The sequence below is a fragment of the Mastomys coucha genome, unplaced genomic scaffold (genome assembly GCF_008632895.1).
Source record: "Mastomys coucha isolate ucsf_1 unplaced genomic scaffold, UCSF_Mcou_1 pScaffold7, whole genome shotgun sequence".
Classification (NCBI taxonomy): domain Eukaryota; kingdom Metazoa; phylum Chordata; class Mammalia; order Rodentia; family Muridae; genus Mastomys; species Mastomys coucha.
The window spans coordinates 103,933,880-103,952,230 of NW_022196913.1; the positions used below are offsets into that span (position 1 = coordinate 103,933,880).

At 40.9% G+C, this 18,351-nt stretch overlaps 1 protein-coding gene across 1 annotated transcript in view; it reads right to left on the reverse strand.

The window, feature by feature from the left end:
• Positions 1-18,351, reverse strand: part of Hhla1 (HERV-H LTR-associating 1) — a 31,808-nt gene continuing 13,457 nt past the window's right edge. The window contains exons 8-16 of the mRNA XM_031358419.1: positions 15,251-15,334; positions 14,477-14,533; positions 14,288-14,374; positions 10,808-11,026; positions 8,262-8,498; positions 5,558-5,626; positions 5,154-5,228; positions 665-821; positions 1-49 (exon numbers count right to left, since the gene is read on the reverse strand). Of these exons, the coding sequence (XP_031214279.1) occupies positions 1-49; positions 665-821; positions 5,154-5,228; positions 5,558-5,626; positions 8,262-8,498; positions 10,808-11,026; positions 14,288-14,374; positions 14,477-14,533; positions 15,251-15,334 (1,034 nt within the window). The remainder of the gene's footprint in view (positions 50-664; positions 822-5,153; positions 5,229-5,557; positions 5,627-8,261; positions 8,499-10,807; positions 11,027-14,287; positions 14,375-14,476; positions 14,534-15,250; positions 15,335-18,351) is intronic.

Consider the following 18,351-nt stretch of genomic DNA (forward strand, 5'->3'; position numbering starts at 1 on the left):
CTAATGAAGTGTGATCGGCCTCCTGATTTTCTCTGGCAGGCAACAACTGCTGTGAATTAAAGGTCTGTAATTTAGATAGGTAAATATTTTGATTGTATTTTTCCTAGAAAATTTCATCAGGTATAGGACACTCATATGCAAAGTCCTTGGTAGTAGGTTAATTCTACCACACATAATATGATTCATCTCTGTGTAATCTAAGCTCAACTCACCCTACCTAAACTCAACTCAACTCCTCAACTATCTCTTAATCCAACCTAGAATATCTAAGCACATTTCTTCTTTACACAACTCATTTAATCTGAAATCTCCAAATCTTAACATAGCTCCATTAGGGTAATCCAGTTTAACTCAGTCAGCTCATCTCAACCCAACCTAACTCATCTGAATTCATCTCAGACAAAAATCAGCTAAGTGTAGTTCAGCTCAACTATATTTACCAGATCCTGCATTTTGCTTTAAGAATGTAGAGATGAATAAAGCCCTAATGTGAAGCTCAAAGATGTAAAAGTCTAGTGGGAGCATACTGTAAACTCCCTTATGCCACCTGCCACCTGCCTGGGAATTATTTAATGCCTGGCTACCTGATAACTTTCAGAGAGACACACACAATAAGAAGACTATAACAACTGAGTGTGCAAAGGGAGTCCCTTTCGCAGGTTACCTCATGGCTTCTGAACTGAAATCCCGCTTTTGGGTTGCACACAGGCATTTCTGGAAGAAGCGGCAGAGTTCCATCAGACATGGGGTGAGCTTCTTCATGGCCAGGGGCAGAGGAGCTTCTGTAATGGCCTCTTCTTGGGGGAGTGGCCAAGGACACTCTGGAACATGCAATCTCAGACATGTGAAATCAGTAAGAGTTCAGCAAACATCTTCTCTTGGGTATAGCCTCTGATAGGTTAGCACAGTCTAGCCCTTATTATAGGTATATGGGAAACAGACAATAGAGAGTATGGTTTCATTATTGCTCTGAGAAACTACTGTGGGAATGTCAAAAGACTGTTAGAGAATGATAGTAATAGGGTTCAGGAAGAGACCAGGCATGGGTTCTCTGAGGAGCATGCATCCAAATTGTAGAAGAGAAACACACTGGGGGCAGGGCATCATTGGTACAGAAGATAGCTTACTATCATGCAAAGGGATAGCTGGTGGGGGTGTGGGGAGATGGATAATGCTTTAAATACAGAGGGTATGTTGTGGTGTGTGTGTGCACACACACATACACGTGTAAAGTATCAACAAGGTGTGATGGTTAGTCAGGTTGACTGTCAACTTGAAAGGATCTAAAATCACTTGGACTTGATTAATTGAGTTGGGACGACTCACTTTAAGGGTGGGTGACACCATCCCATGAGGTGGAGTACTGGAGTGAATAAAAAAAAAACAAAACAGGAAGTATTCGAGTGCCAAGATACATCTTCCTTTGTTTCCCAGTAGTAGATACAATTTGAGAACTGGCTCTAAGCTCCTCCTGCCAGGATGGACTGGACCCTTGAACTATGAGCCCAAATAAACCTTTCTATCCTTAAGTCACTTTTGTCAGGCAGTTTGTCACAGCAATAAGAAACTAATGCAGAAGATAATCGCAGATTTGAAAATGAATCTAGCAATCCAAGTCTAGCAATCTGTGGCAACAGGTTGTGAGTTCTCCTTTAGGACTAGGTTGATTTTTGTATCTTGTAACCAGATTTTCATTATTGTTTAGTATGTGACATTTAGGAAAATAATACAAATATTAAGCAAAGGATAAAATAGATTCTTAAAAATATCACCCTAACAAAACTTCTAAAACTGAATTAATTTCCAGCAGCTGCACCCAGGCAGCCTTACAGGAAGAATGAAGTGAGACTCAGACTCAGCATTCAGAGCAACTGAGAGGACTCGGGAATTCCTTCTATACAGAGCATATGACACTATTCTTGCCTGGAACAAACATAAATAATAACTAGTATTGTTGTTGTACTTATTGAAAAATGTTCAGAGTCTGCCATGTGCCAGGCACCAACAGACTAGTAATACAACAACAAAGAAGAAGGAACAGAGTCCTCCTCTCACAGGACTTGCCATCTAGGACTAGCCCTGTGATATTAGAATGTTACAATTACTTAGGATGGACCACCAATCATCATTAAACAAAATGACACAACATCCAGAAATGAGCAGACAGGAATAGTGGCTTCTCTTTAATGTCATTTTGACTGTTGCCTAGCAGACACCATGAGACTATCTGGTTTTTATAGAGTGAAGCTTTTGATTTGATTTCACTTGATTTGATTTGATTGTTTTGAGACAGAGTCTCATGAAGTTCAGGCTGACTTAAAACTTGTTTTATAGCTGAGATAATTTAGAGCTCCAGATCTTTCTGCCTCCACCCTCTGAGTTGTAAGAATATAGGAATATAACTCTATCTGTAAATAGAACTGATTTTCTATGGAGCATTTTTTTGTTACAGCTCTTTAGTGGTACAAGTTAACTGATACTAACTTACAGCTGCTCCCTGAACACACTACAGGTAACTCCTATTCAAAACAATGAGTATCTGACAAGTCTACTGTTGGTTTTGCTCCATTTCAGATAGAAGAACTATTACTATAAGTTATAAATGGGCAAGCTCCTTTGAAATTACTTCCCTATATTGGCTTGTAAATCTGATTCCCTATTGATACAGTTTTAAGACCTTTCTGATTTCCTCATTAATTACTGAGTTGAATAGCATCTTTAATATACTGACAGACTTACATTCTAAATTTTACAAGACTTTTCCTGTAGTACTATGGATGGAACTGAGGTCTCCATGCTTAGCAAGATACCAATAACCAAACCTAATCCCACTCTGTGAGTTTTTGAATAATAATTTATGAACAACATTTAGCAAATGGAGGGTTCGATAAGAACTACATCCCTACTATATAATAAGCATCCTTAAGGATAGATTTGCACACAGCACTTCCATTCTGCACCTCATCTGTACTTCTGGCCTTCAGGGAGTGACCTCAGGAACTTACATGATCTAATTCAGGTCACTCCTACAGTTCACTTGAGCACCAACACGTCATGTTGATTCTGATTCCTAAATGTGACCCGAATCTCACTGCCTATGTCATTATGCTTTATTTTCAGCCACATCATCATCTATGAGTCCTCTCACTGTGCCTTTCATCCTAGCATCTCTGTAATTTCCGTTCTGAGATCAGGGGTATCATTGCACAGCACATATCAGGACATATGGCTTTCCCATGCCTCAGAACATGAGCCAGATTCCTTGTCATGACAGCAACTTGCTCTTAATTTTACTCTCACTGGACTCAGTTCCTATGAATCTTACCTTCACCACAAGAATTCTAGCTACAGAAGCCCTGTTCAGTCCCCAAGAATGCCAATCTTCTTGCTTCTGTGAGTTTGCTTATGCCAAGGCTCTGTAGGAGTCATGCTTAGAAATATTATGTCAGAAAGCACCTGCTCACTTGGGTCCCTGCATGACTTCTTCAGCTGAAAGGATTCTCTTCCTCACTAGCTGTATAAAGGGCTGACTGTTTCTTTACTCAAGAACCGCATAATGCTTTTCTTTTAATAGTCATTTGTATTGTGTTTGTGTGTGCATGTGCATGTGTGTGTGCATGTGTGTGTGCACATGCATGCACGTGTGTGTGTGTATGTGTGTATGCATGCTACATCTTAGCTGAGGTAATACAAAAATATCAAATGATCACAGATATGGAAGTTAGGCATATATGCCCTCCAAACTCAGCCTCTTGTCTATAGGATCCATCAGAATCCCTTGGAAGAAGCTAGCATTGTCTACCTTCCAGAATTATCGGACAGAGAAATTGAGATGACCCTAACTCTAGGCCTTGTACATAGTAGGAGCTCAATATAGGTTCATTGAAGGGATAATTGAATGATTAAAAAATCTTCATGGAATATTTTTAAATGATTTTTGAATGAGCAAAATAATTTGCTTGAAGATGTCAGAGCCTCTTTTGTGAAGTGAATGCTTCAGGAGACAGATGATAGACAGAAGGATGGAGAAAGATAGGCAGGTAGCAATCTATCAGACATGTATTAAAGAAGTATCAGAAGAAATGACTAGGAATTTATGGACAGATGATACATGATAAACCGGTGGAAAGACGGACAGAGACAGCTTTGTAGATACATCTATAAATATAAATATGGATGTAGATATAGTTAATATGTGTCTTAGAACTCAACCTGACAATATTGTTGGCATGACCAGTGTTTCTCTTTAGATCTCCTAGCACAAGAGACACAATTTCTTGGTAGCACAGTCGGGTCTTTGTGTCTGAAAGGCCCATTCATCATTCATTGGAGGCTGTGAGGATTGAAGTAGGTCTGAGGATTTATGAAACAGGAATCTGTGCAGGCTCCAGCAACTTAATAATGCCCTGTTGACATATGACTGACCAGTGCTGTAACATTCAGGAAGTTTGTATAGAAAGATATTCAGGAGAAGGTGGGGCCTGTGAACCTGTCCATCTTTGAGGACTTACTTTGTCTCCCTTTTGTAGGGAGCTAACAGCCCAGAAAAGAAAAGCGTGTGACAGCCAAAAGCTGAGAATTAGAAATTCAAGTACTGGGAATTGTGTAATCGGCATCTAGGAAGTTGCTGCTTCTCAAACCCATGAGAATGGAGTCCTCAGGGGTATGACCAGCAGGGCATCGTTTAAAACACAGTTACAGGGAGTTCCCCGCAGAAGTTGGGGCTTAGATTTTGCAATTTATGCCTTCTCGCTCTGATCAGCCAACCAGCAGCCAACAAGCTCATCATGAGAGCAGCTTCTGCTTGCAAAGTGATCAGCTCATTTTTTTCAAAGATGTTCACTCAACAAATGTTGATCAAATTAAATAACACAGAGCTTTAAAATCCCAAGTCAATTCAGCACACATTACCTTAACACAAAACCATGTAGTAGGGAATAAAGAGAACTGATGTTTTTAGTGCTCCCAGTAATTGCGGTGGTTCTTGCTTTAAATTGAAGGCATCAATCCTGGAGGCCACCCTTCACAAAAGTAGTTGAGCTAGATTTGCATCCTAGCAGTCTGAGTTTACGTTGATAAAACAAACCTTATTAGACTGTGCAACTACATTAATAAAACACAAGCTTAAGCAATGGCTGGGTGTTCCTACTCACTTGAAACTTGATGGGCTGCTGGGACCGGGGCTGGCTCTTTCTCAGGGCTGAATGGCCACTCTGCATGGATACCATCTGTAAATATTAAAAAGAACATTCTCCCAAACTGAAATGAGATGGCCTTGGGCTATTATACACAAACAGTCAGAGAATTCTACTACCTTCAAGGTGAGGGTTCTTAACAATCCATGGGGAAATGATAGCCAAACAGAAAGAAGTGGTTTAGCTACAATTTTGCAGAACAGCAATGGCACGAAACCACTTCTTCTGACTCTTTCCCTGTAATAACGTACAGTAACAGTATGCTTGTATGTGCTTTTGTACCACTGTTCACTGTTCCTTTTCTCCCAGGCTACACTTCCCTCTGAAGTATGCAGTTTCTTGGTCTGGCCAAGCAGCCTCACCTGTCTGCAGGACTATAGGAGCTGGTGCTTTGGTTGGATTTGTAGTCTGTGTTCCAGGCATGAGTGTTCCTGAGAAGTGAGGAGAACGATAACCATGAATCTCTTAAAGGGGAGCACAATCTGAAGAAGAAGCTCCACATTCTTACCAGTTTGACTGACTAGGCCAGACACTAAGATGGATGTTGAAGGTTCAGGAGTAACAAATATAGCCACAATCGACTTCTTCCTGGAGTACATAGGGAATGAATGAGTGCCACCAATAATTGGTAAAGTATGATGGGGCCATTGAGAACTTGCCAATATGAGTAAGACATGGTGACACTGTATGGGACAGCAATGGTACTGAACAGGGGAGTATTTGAGTATGCCCTCTGAGACAACTTGTCATTGATCTGATTCATGGTGTACATATGGACTCTAACCACATTCATGATAATCACTTGTAAATCATTTTAATAATAGTGTAGATGTTCAGCTCAACATCTGTCTTTCATGCCTGTAAAATTTTGGTTTTAGGACCACTTCAGGCCCTGATCCCTGCTGACATGAGTCTGGTCTCTAGCAAGTCAGCAAAACAGCCATCTTAGAGAGAGACAGAGAGAGATAGAGGGAGGGAGGGAGAGAGATAGACAGAGAAAGCCAGAGACAGAGAGATAGAGAGAGACAGAGAGAGAACATTCCATTCTGAGGATGAATGAGATGAGTAAGGTACAACCTGACCCAATAGATAGACACCCAGTTCAGCAGGTGCCATTGTTGACTGCAATAAGGAAACTGTGGCTAGTGAGAATAGGCCTAGAAGGCAGAGCAAAAAGCTTGTGCAAAGAGGAATGAGCAATTAGTACTGTTCTGTGGATGGACTCCAGGGAATGAAGTGGAAAGTTGGGGAAATGCTGGGGAGCCCATGTTTCAGCCAACACTGCTATAATGTAGCCCACTATTTGTGATTGCTCTTCTCTTGGGACCAAGTTTTGTGGTGTCCTGTTTGACATGGCTGTCATTCCATGGTTCTCCATGTAAGTTACAGAGATGAATGCTACAGATGAATGCTCATTCACATTCAGACCATAACTATCAGAATCCCAACTCCAGTGGAAACCTCATTTTCTCAGGAAGGATCATCATCTTGTGATTTCTCTTCAGGTATTGACTAGGCTAGCACCTCCACTAAAGAAGGTACTAGTAATGGTTGCTTCCTTGATGGAATTTCATGTAAATCTTGACACTTGAACCACATCCAACTTGTCTATGACTATCATTTAGTTTGACAGAATGGCTCTGTGATCACAGAATACTGAAGTTTGTAAGGGACCAAGGGCCCTTGATGGTGCCTACTGTGGATAGCTTAGCCAGTTTACAAGAGTTGCAGGAAACGATTGCTGTTAAAATGCTTTCATCCTAAACCAAACTCCTTACCCTGAAAACTCTTAATTATAAGGAAATGGAAACTCAGAGGAAGAAGAAAATTTTCTCTGAACAGTGTGTGGAGTTAAGGCAAGATCACAGTCCAGCTGTGTCTGAATCTGAGACAGAACTGAGTTTCAAGGTGACTGTAGTTCCATTGACCAAAGTGAAGTGAGTTTGCTTAATTTTCCTCTACTCTAGTATAAGGAAAATGTGGAGAGGAAGTCAAATGAAGAGGGGTAGAAGAGTGAATATGGATGAAGCATGTTACCTGCATATATGGCAATGACATCATGAAATGCTTTACAATAAATATGGAAAAGTACAGAGGGGCAGCTGGAGAGTCCTGTGAAGAAGCAATATTTTTTTTTTTATTTATAAATAAGAATAAAGGAGTGGAATAAAGAAAAAAAAGGAGAATGAGTTTGTATTATAGTAATTTCTGAAATCACTACTTTTCCCCACTTTTCAGCATGTGTATTAGATTTCAAAACATTAAAAAGGCACTCAAGGAACCCCAGTGGAGTCATAGAGCCATCAACCACCCACAAAATTTGCAGTCCAAAATTTATCCTGCCTACAAGTAATGCTTACAGGGGATGCAGGAGAGACTGAGAGAATGGCTAACCAGTAACTGGTCCAACTTGAGACCCATCCCGTGGGCAAGCACCAATTCCTAACACTATTAATGATGCTCTACTATGCTTTCACACAGAAGTCTAGCATGATTGTCCTCTGAGAGGCTCTACCCAGCAATTGACTCAGACAGATACATATATCCACAGTCAAAGTGGATGTAGCTTGGGGATTCTTTCAGAAGAATAGAGGAAAGATTGCAGGCCTCGAAGGGGGCAGGAACTCCCCAGGAAAACCAACAGAGTCAACTCACCTGGACTCTTATGGTTCTCAGAGTCTGGACCACCAACCAAAGAACATACATAAGCTGGACCTAGGCCTGCTTGCATATATATAACAGATGTGCAGCTTGACCTTCATGTGGGTACTGAACAACTGGAGTGGTGGCTATCCATAAAGCTGTTGCCTGTATATGGGATACGTTCTACTAGTTAGTCTGCCTTGTCTGGACTTAGTAGGAGAGGAAGCACCTAGCTTTGAAGAGACTTGAAGTGCCAGGGTGGGGGGCATACACAGGGGACCCTCACCTGATCAGATGAGACTGGGAGTGGGCAGTGAGAGGGATGTAAATTGAGTAAGTAAAATAAAATAAAATTTTTAAAAGAGGCTTTCAAAACAGACATTTTTAAGGGTGATTGCAAAGAAGGTGAATGTTGTCTCTCACCTGAGGCTGTGCTGGGCTCTGCTAGTCGCCTGGATGTGGTTGGTATCATAGTAGGATGAAAAAGGCTTCCTGTGCTCCTGAGCTGCTGGGCATCTTCAGTGGAGGCTGATGTCGAGGAAAGGCTTGCCCAGGCTTGTCCTCCAGGTGTGCTATCATTCACAGTCAGTGGCATAGGCATGGATACTGTAGGTGCCTGTGTATATCTACTTGTCACCCATGGTGTTCTGGTCATATTCCCTGTAGCGTGTCGAAAGTGACAACCATTGGTATTGCTGTACTTGATCTACTTGTGCATGTGTATAACTGCAGACATATCAAATGCTCTCAAAGGGCAAGTGAAATGTTTATGTATAACAGATAATTCTTACATTTTACTGTGGAGTGGAATAGGCTGATTAGACTGAATGTTGTTTTCTTTTGCAACAAGACAAAAGAAACATCTGGAGAGATGGCCTGGTGGCTAAGAGAACTTGCTGGTTTTGCAGAAGACCCAGGATCTGTTCCCAGAACCCATACAGTGGCTCTCAATCACCTATATCTCCACCTCTAGTGAATTTGGTGTCCTCTTCTGGTTTATGATGGCTTCATGCATGTGATGCACATACATTCATGCAGGACACAGTCACTCATGCATACACAAAAGATAAAAATAAATTAATCTTTGAAAATAAAACCCCCAAATCCTCTCTAAGCCACTTGGACCCCCAGAAAGTTAGTGTATGTTGTTGGGAGTTGAGGAACTGTCTCAAATGTATGAAATGTATTTTTAATCATACAATAGGCTGGGATGGTTGTTTCAGATGAGGACAATTACAGGCATTGGAGAGGCTTTGTTTTCTTCACACTGTGAAACAAGTTATTTAACTTATTTTAATTACACAATTTGTTTGTTCTTGTTTTCAGTGTTGGAGATGAAACCCAGGGCCATGTACATGATGTGTGTGGTTTTGAATGTGAATGTACTTAAACAGTAGTTCTCTTACATTGCTTCTTGTATTTGGTCACAGCAACAAAGAAAGTAGCTAATACACCAAGTAGGCGGTGGCTACTGAAACACATTCACTGCCTCTTTTAGCCTTGAAATTAAACTGGAGATAATTGATGATGATGATGATGATGGTGGTGGTGGTGGTAGTGGGGGTGGGAGTGGTGGTGATGGTGGTGGTGGTGGCAATAAGTCACCAAGCTTTCCATAGTTAAGCTAAATATTCCCTAATCGTCCTTTAAAGATGATAGTTTCACATTTGTTCCCATGGAAGAAAGTTAATAATCTTTTCTCTCAAAGTTTATAGAACTAATCATGATGGATGATTTCACAGCTGTGAGTTAAGTGAGAGAACATTTGCTTACCCAGAATACCAGTTCTCCCTTCATGTATTGATGCCATTACTCTCACTAAAGTTCTGAGATTTTCCTTATATGAAGCAGTGTTTTCTTTAAGGACCATGGCTAGGTGTTTTATGACTTTTCTTGCCTCCTGCAAACATCTATTTTTACATTATATGGGAGTATTTTACAATTTTGTGAAGTTTTCACAATGTAAGTTATGGTATTATCTTTTCGTAGAAAATCTAAAAGTTGTAGTTGGTAGAGTTGAATTCTATTCCACTCCACTGTTGAGACACAGCCTTTTCGTAGCCTGCTTCTCTCCTGTCCATCCTTTCCTCCTTGGGGGAAGGCTTTGTGCCCTGCTGTGCTAAGTAGGATGTCCTCTTTGGGCTTGTGCATGGAAGAGCTCAATGTAAGTTTGATCATGGCTGTAGTTTGTTTTCTGGTATCTCCTTTCTATCTGTGAGCTGGAGAGATCATGGGGAAATTTAAAGAGCCATCTTCAAAATATTCTCCTGGCTAGAAGCAAGGATGTCTTTTGATGAGTGAGTGAATGAATGAGTTCTACGGATTCTGATGCATCCTTGACATAGATAATACTGACTGTTACTGAAAGAGATAACTCAGTTTTGTATATTTCTCAGGTCATTGTATGTTTTGGGTGGTGACAATACTGTTGTTATTGTACACAATGTGGTAGGATTGAGTAGGAAAATCTTGCTCAGACACTGGTGGCACCATTTCATGTTTGGGTGGAGTTGCTAACACATTTTTGGTATTAATATACAACCAGGTTCAAATTAACCAAACTGTGCTTTAAAATGTTGACCTCACTGTTACCTGTGAATTTCCAGAGAATGACATCTACCTACACTGTTGAAATAAAAATGTCTTATTCCAGGAATTACTATCATCATACAAGATATTGTCAGTGGAGGAGGAGGGGTTAAGGGTATCAGAGAACTCTTGGTATTATTTTTGGGATTCTTAAGACAGTGTATTTCAGTATAGAAATCTATTAGTATGAATTATAGAAGTATTATCATCAGTACAATTTCCATCATTGACTGACCCTTGTGAACCCTGCTACACTAAGTTGTGGAATCATTTAAGGTGCTGGGAATAGTTATACGGAGGTATTTTATTTAATTATGTGAGACTAGAGGAAACAGAAGAGAGACCTAGCAGAGTAAAGAAAAACCAAGAAAGCATCTTACCCAAGGTCGGGGCACTACTGTATGTGCCCATGGTCCCAACAGGAAGCTCTGGAAACATCTGTTTGTTTTCTGTCAAGTCTTTCTCTGAAGGAGTACTTGTCTTTGTCCAGGGGAAGGTTTTCAGAGCAGATACCCATTGTGTGGTCCATCGTGCAGAGTATGATCTTAGAAGGCTTTGAGTTGTGAGCCTTGAAGTCCTTGCTGTTCCCCTGGTAGTTGCTCCTCAAAGGAAACAGCCAATGGCAGTTTTAACTTACTTGCCACTTTGAGCAAATAGAACTGTTGAGTCACGAAAAGACAATTAGGCAGTAGCTATATAAAATGCAGATATTAGGATATTACTGTGAACAGTACTAAATGTCACCAAAGGATATTTTCTCTTATGTGAAGAATGGGGTTAAATATCACACAAATGCTGTGCGATAAGCCTCTGTGAACAGAAAGTAAAGTTGTCAGATCTAAAAATACCAGGCTGACTCTCTCTCAGTCACTGTCTCAAGCATCAGTAACTAATGACACTCAGGGGTTTGTCAGATTCTGCATGTGTCTTTGCCATCCTCAACTGCTCCATGACTCAGGTCCTTGTCTCTGCAAGAGTAATGAGGCTCATGCTATCTGCCCTATGGCCACATGTAGGAACATCAAGAGGAGCTGGGTTTTCTAAAAGAAACTACTTGAAAGACTGACCTTTAGCAAGACTGGTGGAATTTTTTTAAATATGAATTTATCTAATGACCTTGTTTATTCCTCAAGGGATAGGAAAAAGAGGCACAAATGTTAAATTGACTAATGCTCTCCTTTAGGAAGACTGAGATGATGCGAGGCTGAGGAGTGTGGACCTAAGATGAGAGGTATGCACTAGCCTACAGGGTTGCTTCTTCTGGGTGGAAAAGGCCTGATCCTCACTCAGCCTGCATTGGATTTTGTTTACCATGTGTCCTTTGGCAGGTATTGAATATAGGGAACTCACTGTGTAGTTGCAGGAGGTGATCCTACTGGAGAAGGGTCTTATGCATTGTGTATTCAGTGTCATGAGATCTAGTTATACTCTGGACATGGGCATTGTCATGAATATTGAAGAATCTCCTGTATTAATGTGGTGAAAAGTATGCTCCCCAATTATCTCTGATTGGTTAATAAAAAAGCTGAACAGCCAGTGTGGTGGCTTGAATATACTTGACCACTGGAAAGTTGTACTTTGAGGTGGTGTGGCCTTATTGAAGTAGATCTGGACTTATTGGTGGGGCTAAGTCACTGTGGGGGTGGGTTTTGATGTCTCCTGGGGTGAGGTTCCACTGAATGTGGAATCAGACCTTTCTTCTGGCTGTGTATGGAAGACAGTCTCCTCCTGGCTGCCTTTGCATTAAGATATAGAACTCTCAGGTCTTCCAGTACCATGTCTGCTCAGACATTGCCATGCTTCTTGCCATGATGATAGTCGACTGAAAGTCTGAAACCATGAGCCAGCATCAATAGAATGCTCTCCTTTATAAGAGTTGCTTTGGTCATGGTGTCTCTTCATAGCAATAAAACCCTAATAAATCCCCTACTGGAGATCTGTCCTTACTGAAAGAACACTAAAACAGCCATTGACTGGGAAGAGGACACAGGAAGGCTAGGTTTCCTATCCCAGCCTGGGTCCCAGGGAGATGAGCCAGGTAGAAAGAGTTTACCAGGAGGCAGGTGAGGGGCCAGGAGAAGGGCCGTAGGGTAAAGGAAGAAGACAGTTGCCATGAGGTCTGATAAGGAGGTCACCAAAGGAGTTCTCCAAGAGAACAGACAGCTACAGCAGAGTGAACCAAGAAGAGACCAAATGCCCATAACTCAGGGCATGTGGTTAGCTAGATAGCATAGAACATTAGAAACATCTGTTCAGTTACTGTGCTTAAAGATTGTTGAATAAATCTATACATTTCCGTCTCAATCATTTGGGAGGTAGCTGAGTCAGAAAAAAAACCTGCCTTTTTAAAATAGTACTCTATAGACCCCAAATCCTCCTTTATTTTCTCCTGTTTCAGCAGAAATGCCAATGTGTAGGTAGTTTGTCTTTGCCAGAGGATCTGTCCTTAGTGAAAGAGGACTATTGGGAGCCAGGATTGAAACTGGGGGTGAAAAGTGGAGACTGACTCTGTCCTCAGAAGCAAGCAAGGAAAGGTAAGTTGCTATAGGCTGAGTTCATCTCCTTAACAAGTGGCCCTGTCCCTTATAAAATAAGCTTTCCTCTACAGCATGGCCAAAAGATATTCTGCACTAAAACAAATCAGCCTACTGCTATAGAACTGGAGCATCATTGATTGTGTTTATCCGTTCACTGTTTCGACACTGATGAAAAGCTTACTCTGTGAAGATGTCATTTGACACACTGAGAAATAAGGCACTCTGTGGGACGACAGGTAGTTGTTCTCCTTCAAGGTTCATTCACTGAGGAGGTACACGTGTAAATGTAACTATGGTGTAACCTAGAGTAACTGAGTCGAGATGACAAACAGATACTGGGTTGAACCTCAAAAAAATAGATTTTGACTGGGAAACTTTAGGACACGAGGAGAAGATGGCATCTGGGGTGACAAATGACAGGCCTAGAAAACATCACACAATATTAAGACAGGACCTCCCCACAGAGATTACAGAGTAAACAAGCATGCACAGAGTTTTGGGAAAATGTTTTGTGCTACCAACATGGGCATTGATTTCAAATTGAATGTAGACGAAGAATCATGGGAAAATAGCAAATATATGAAGAAAAAAAATGTGTTCTCTCTAAGAGCTCTGGAGCCTCTGTTCCTGCTGACTGTTGGGTTTGATCAGGTAAGGGACATGCCTATGCCATAGCTAAGGACCAAAGCTCTTGCACCCAAGCATGGATAGTTTAAAGGTAGAATGCAAGAGTGTAACAAAAGGAAATTGGTCATAGGCTGCTCTATGTAAATGATGAGGACTGGACACACACACACACACACACACACACACACATCAGGTGGAATCAGAGGAGCAGCCAGATCCCAGGCACTAAGTGTGAAGGAGAAAGAGGTCTTAGCAGTGGTTCTTAAATGGCACCTGATAACACAGATATTATTGAGAAAAAAGGTATGGGAAGATCGTGAGAATTACAGAGGGGCAATGACTCTAGAATGGTGATCAAAATTTCAAATAGCTTCAAGAGCCCAGTAGTGAACACCAGAAATAATATGTAATGTGACAGCGTGGGAGTGAAGTGACAGGTGTCCCTCACTGGGGAGAAAGGAGACAGCGACCACTCAGCTCCAGCTGCTCATTGTCACTGAGAGGAACATCTAGGATGGCAAATCTCCCTCCTCACCTCACACACAGATTCTACAGAAATCAATTTTTTAAGTCAAAATCATCCAATTTTAACACTATCTAACTAAAAAAATACCTGAAGGCAGCATTTCTTCTATGGTAAGCTGAGGCCTGGTGGAGGGTGGGGACATTCTGGCCTCTATAATAATTTCTACTCACCCAAAGCACTGGACACACCACTGGTAAATGTGTAGTTGAGGACAGGGGATTTCTCCACCATCTCCCAGAAGTCAGAAAGATTCCTTCCTGAAAAAAAAAATCACACCATGGAGAAAGAATCTTGGGTTTACCTGCTGGAGTGTGAAGCCCAATGCTTACCCAGAGAACATCCAGGTCATTGCTGCTCACCTGACTTTCCCACCATCACACAGATGAAGACACAGTCCGACTCATTGGTCTGACTCACTGTAAGACAAACCAGCACACAAGCACAATGTTGCAATGGCCAACCAGGGCATGGTCTCTAGGATCAGTTCTAAAGCTAAAATGTTGTTTTGTTGGTCTGATTCCCCACAAGGCATATCTTGTATACTGTCTCACTGAACCCTCGTTCTCATTGTATGGAAGATGTGAGCGCATGTCTGCAGCTCTTTAGCAGAGCATCCCCACTGTGTTTAGAGACCACCGTGTTTAGGAACACAGAAGTCGTATGTTTTTAAATGTTTCTTGGTGTGCTTGTACCATACTGACAGATGATCTCCCAGCAGCAACCAGGGAAGCCTGCAGCAATCCTATCTATGCCAGCTATTATTCATTCATGAAAATGTTGATCCTTTGTAGTATGTAGAAAAGAGTCACCTTCCCTGAGTCTACCTTTTTGCCTTTAAAAGTGAAGGGGAAGTTATAGCAACTTCTAGAGTCTGCTGGTACTCTCCCTATTGGTTGATTGTGGTATTTGCCCTTCAATTTGTGGGACTCCAGGAACATCCCTGTTTGGGTGATGGAGCCACCAAGGACTGGTATTAGAAACAAGCCCACACCTATAACCTAAATAGAGCTTACCTGAGGATGTCTGGCAGCGTGACCCACAACAGGACTTGGGATGTGGAAACCTACCAGACTTCGATATATTTTTGAGGAATACCAGACCTAAAGCTTGCTAAACACCTTTAAAATACATACCAGAGAGGATGGAGGTTGACTTAAAAATCTCAGTAAGGTAGCTGGTAGAATTTCCAACAATGTCTACCAGCAATGCTGTGAAATCTGCAAGACAAATTGGAGAAGCTCTCTGAATTCTGAAGCAGAGACACAAAGGGAAAGAGGTCCTATTTAGATTTTCCTTTTCTCCAAATAGATTTTGCAATTGTAGTTTAAGTTAATATGGTAAAAACTATTGATACTCACACATAGAAAAATACCAATTCAAAAAATAGTAAAGTCAAATCCAAGCAGAGAACTTTTATAATTCAACTCCTCCTCTTGTAATATCTAAGAGCTACCAAAATCTCCATTACCTCATCTAATTTTGTTAAGCTACCAGATCTATGTAAAAGAAATCAAGCCTTTAGATATGTAAGGTCTATTTATACAAAGTTGGAATTTGAAAATACAGCAAAAATTAATGTCAGGTTGTGAACTACAGACATCAAAATAGACAAGACCTCTACAAAATATCAACAGGAATGTCCTCTTTTGCCTACTTTATTTAGAGCATGGAAGGGGAAGTCTAGGAGACTTTTATAACACTTTAGCTTGCAGAATCATTGAATGTGAGAAGCCCACTGGATGACTTCCCATCATGCCTCTTAGAGATGCTTCTTTGCCTCATCAACAGGATTGGGAGTCGCTTGGAAGAACAACCAGGCTTGAAAACTTGTACCCGGTAGATGCAGATTGATGCCCTATGATAAATGGTAGTTGGTGAAGTAGGCCAACACTAGCAGAACGTGAGAGATGAGCCTGAGTCACAATGTGACTGTGTGGTCACATGATTACCCTGTGTGCTGGCTGGGTTTGTGTGTTAACTTGACAAAAAGCAGCCATCAGAGAGTAAGAAGCCTCAGTTGAGACCATGCCTTCATGAGATCCAACTGTAAGGCATTTTCTCAATTAGTGAACAAGGGGAGAGGTCCAAGCCCATTGTGGGTGGTGCCATCCCTGGGCTGGTGGTCCCAGGTTATATATATATATATATAAAAGGCTGAGCAAGCCATGTGAGCAAGCCAGAAGCAGCATTTGCCATGGCCTCTGCAGAAGTTCCTGCTTCCAGGTTCCTGTTCTGCTTGAGTTTCTGTCCTGGCTACCCAAAGTGATGAACTACAATGTATACCAATGTGGAACTGCAAGCCAAATAAACTCTTTCCTCCCCAACTTGATTTTTGGTCATAGTGTTTTCTTGCAGCAATAGAAATCATAACTAAGACACCCTGTATGGAAAAGTGCTATGTAGTACACTTCTACAGATGTTGACACCACTCTGTCCAGAAGGCTGTATAAAATGATTATCTTCTTTCTGTATTATGTTGTGGAGGCTATTAATGTGCTCAATCTCATGACTCTTCCATCTATTTTCCTTCCACTTCTCAAAACTTTCCTTCATTAATTCACTTACCCAACATATATCCATATAATGTCTACAGTGTGCCAGACGGCTGTTAGGTACTGGAGATTCTTGTTATACATACAGTGGAAGTTAAAGTTAATTGAGGGTAGAATCAAAATGGAACAGCATGTAAATATATTTTTCACAAAGCCTGCTGACTTGTGTTGGATGTTCAGGCAGGACTCACATGATGGAAGAAGAAAACCTACTCCTGAAAGTTGTCCTCTGACTTCTTCATGTGTACTATGGTACACTACTGTTTCATGTGCATGGTCATCCTCCAATAAACACATAAGTAAATGTGTATTTAAAAGACTGTAAAATTAATAGGAAAGAAAGACTTATGAGTTGAATGATAAAATGCAAAGTTGCATAGAAGTTATGAACAGCACTCTGGATCCAGATACCAAGGTTGGATACTAGTTCTGCCCAAGGATTATAAAAAAAAATGATAGTAGGTGATCAGAGTCCTATAGCATATTACAGAGCTTAGATTTCAGCTGAGATTTGCCTTGAGCCAAAAGTCCTCTCCTCCCAAGGTTCCTACCACCCATTCATACAACCTGTCACTCAGCAACTTCTGTTCACTTCCTCTTTGAAAGTATGTTTGCAACTCTTTCATTTGGGTTTGAAAGAAAGCCAATCATTGTTACTTTTAAGATATTCTTTGCTCTCACAGAAATTCAGTTAGTTGATTTACTGTCAATGCTCAGAGATGGTTTATGTCTAAGTCCCTTTATATGTAAATAGAAGACAGGAACAAATTTTTGTTTATCCAATTAGTGATAATTTAAGGCCACTTTTTAGATATTCAGTGTAAACGGGCTGTGGAATTCATTTGAGCATTGCTGACAAAGAGGGTAAATGCATGAGAGATTTCTAGAAATTTTAACAAATTGAATCACAACAAGATTGTTTCCCTGTCAGCCAACAATTTCATTTCAAGGGCTTTATCCTACAGAGATAATTTGGCTAGTACTTCAAGTGATTCTGCACAGGTGCTCACCACAGCACTTTATAATAGTAAAGGTTCTCAGGAATAGGAAACAGGTCAATAACCATCACCTTCTATGTCAGTGAATAATGAACATCTTTTTGAAGGACTGGGCATATTTCCATATATTGGGATAGAATGCATTTTAAGACACACACATTCCATAATAATTTATCAGTTGCACATGTGATGGGGCACCAAGGCATCAGTACACCCTCACCATAAAAGCTTCTTCTTGCAGTAGATGAGAATTAATACAGAGCCTCACAACTGGACAATGTACAAACAGCAGTTTTGGAGCATTCAGCCCTAAATTGCATTTCATTATCAAACACCTCCTCTCAAAGCTCAGGGATTGATTTTAAAGAGGAGATAGTAAGATCATAAAAACCAGAGTTGATAGATCACATCAAGGAAGCAAGACAATAGGACTGATGCATGTGAAGTTTCAGAGACTGTGACAGAATACACATGAACTGCACAGAGTCAAACTAGCAGGACCCCACCCACTGAGAAGGACAAATGGACACAAAGTGCCACCCTGAGCCAAGAATTTGCAACTGACAACTTTTTGGATAGGGAAAATCCGTTTTCTCCAATGGAGTGTCATTGAGTATATCAAGCTTACTCCAGGAAAGACACCATGCCCAGAAATAATTGAATTCTACATTTGTTGTTTGTTTG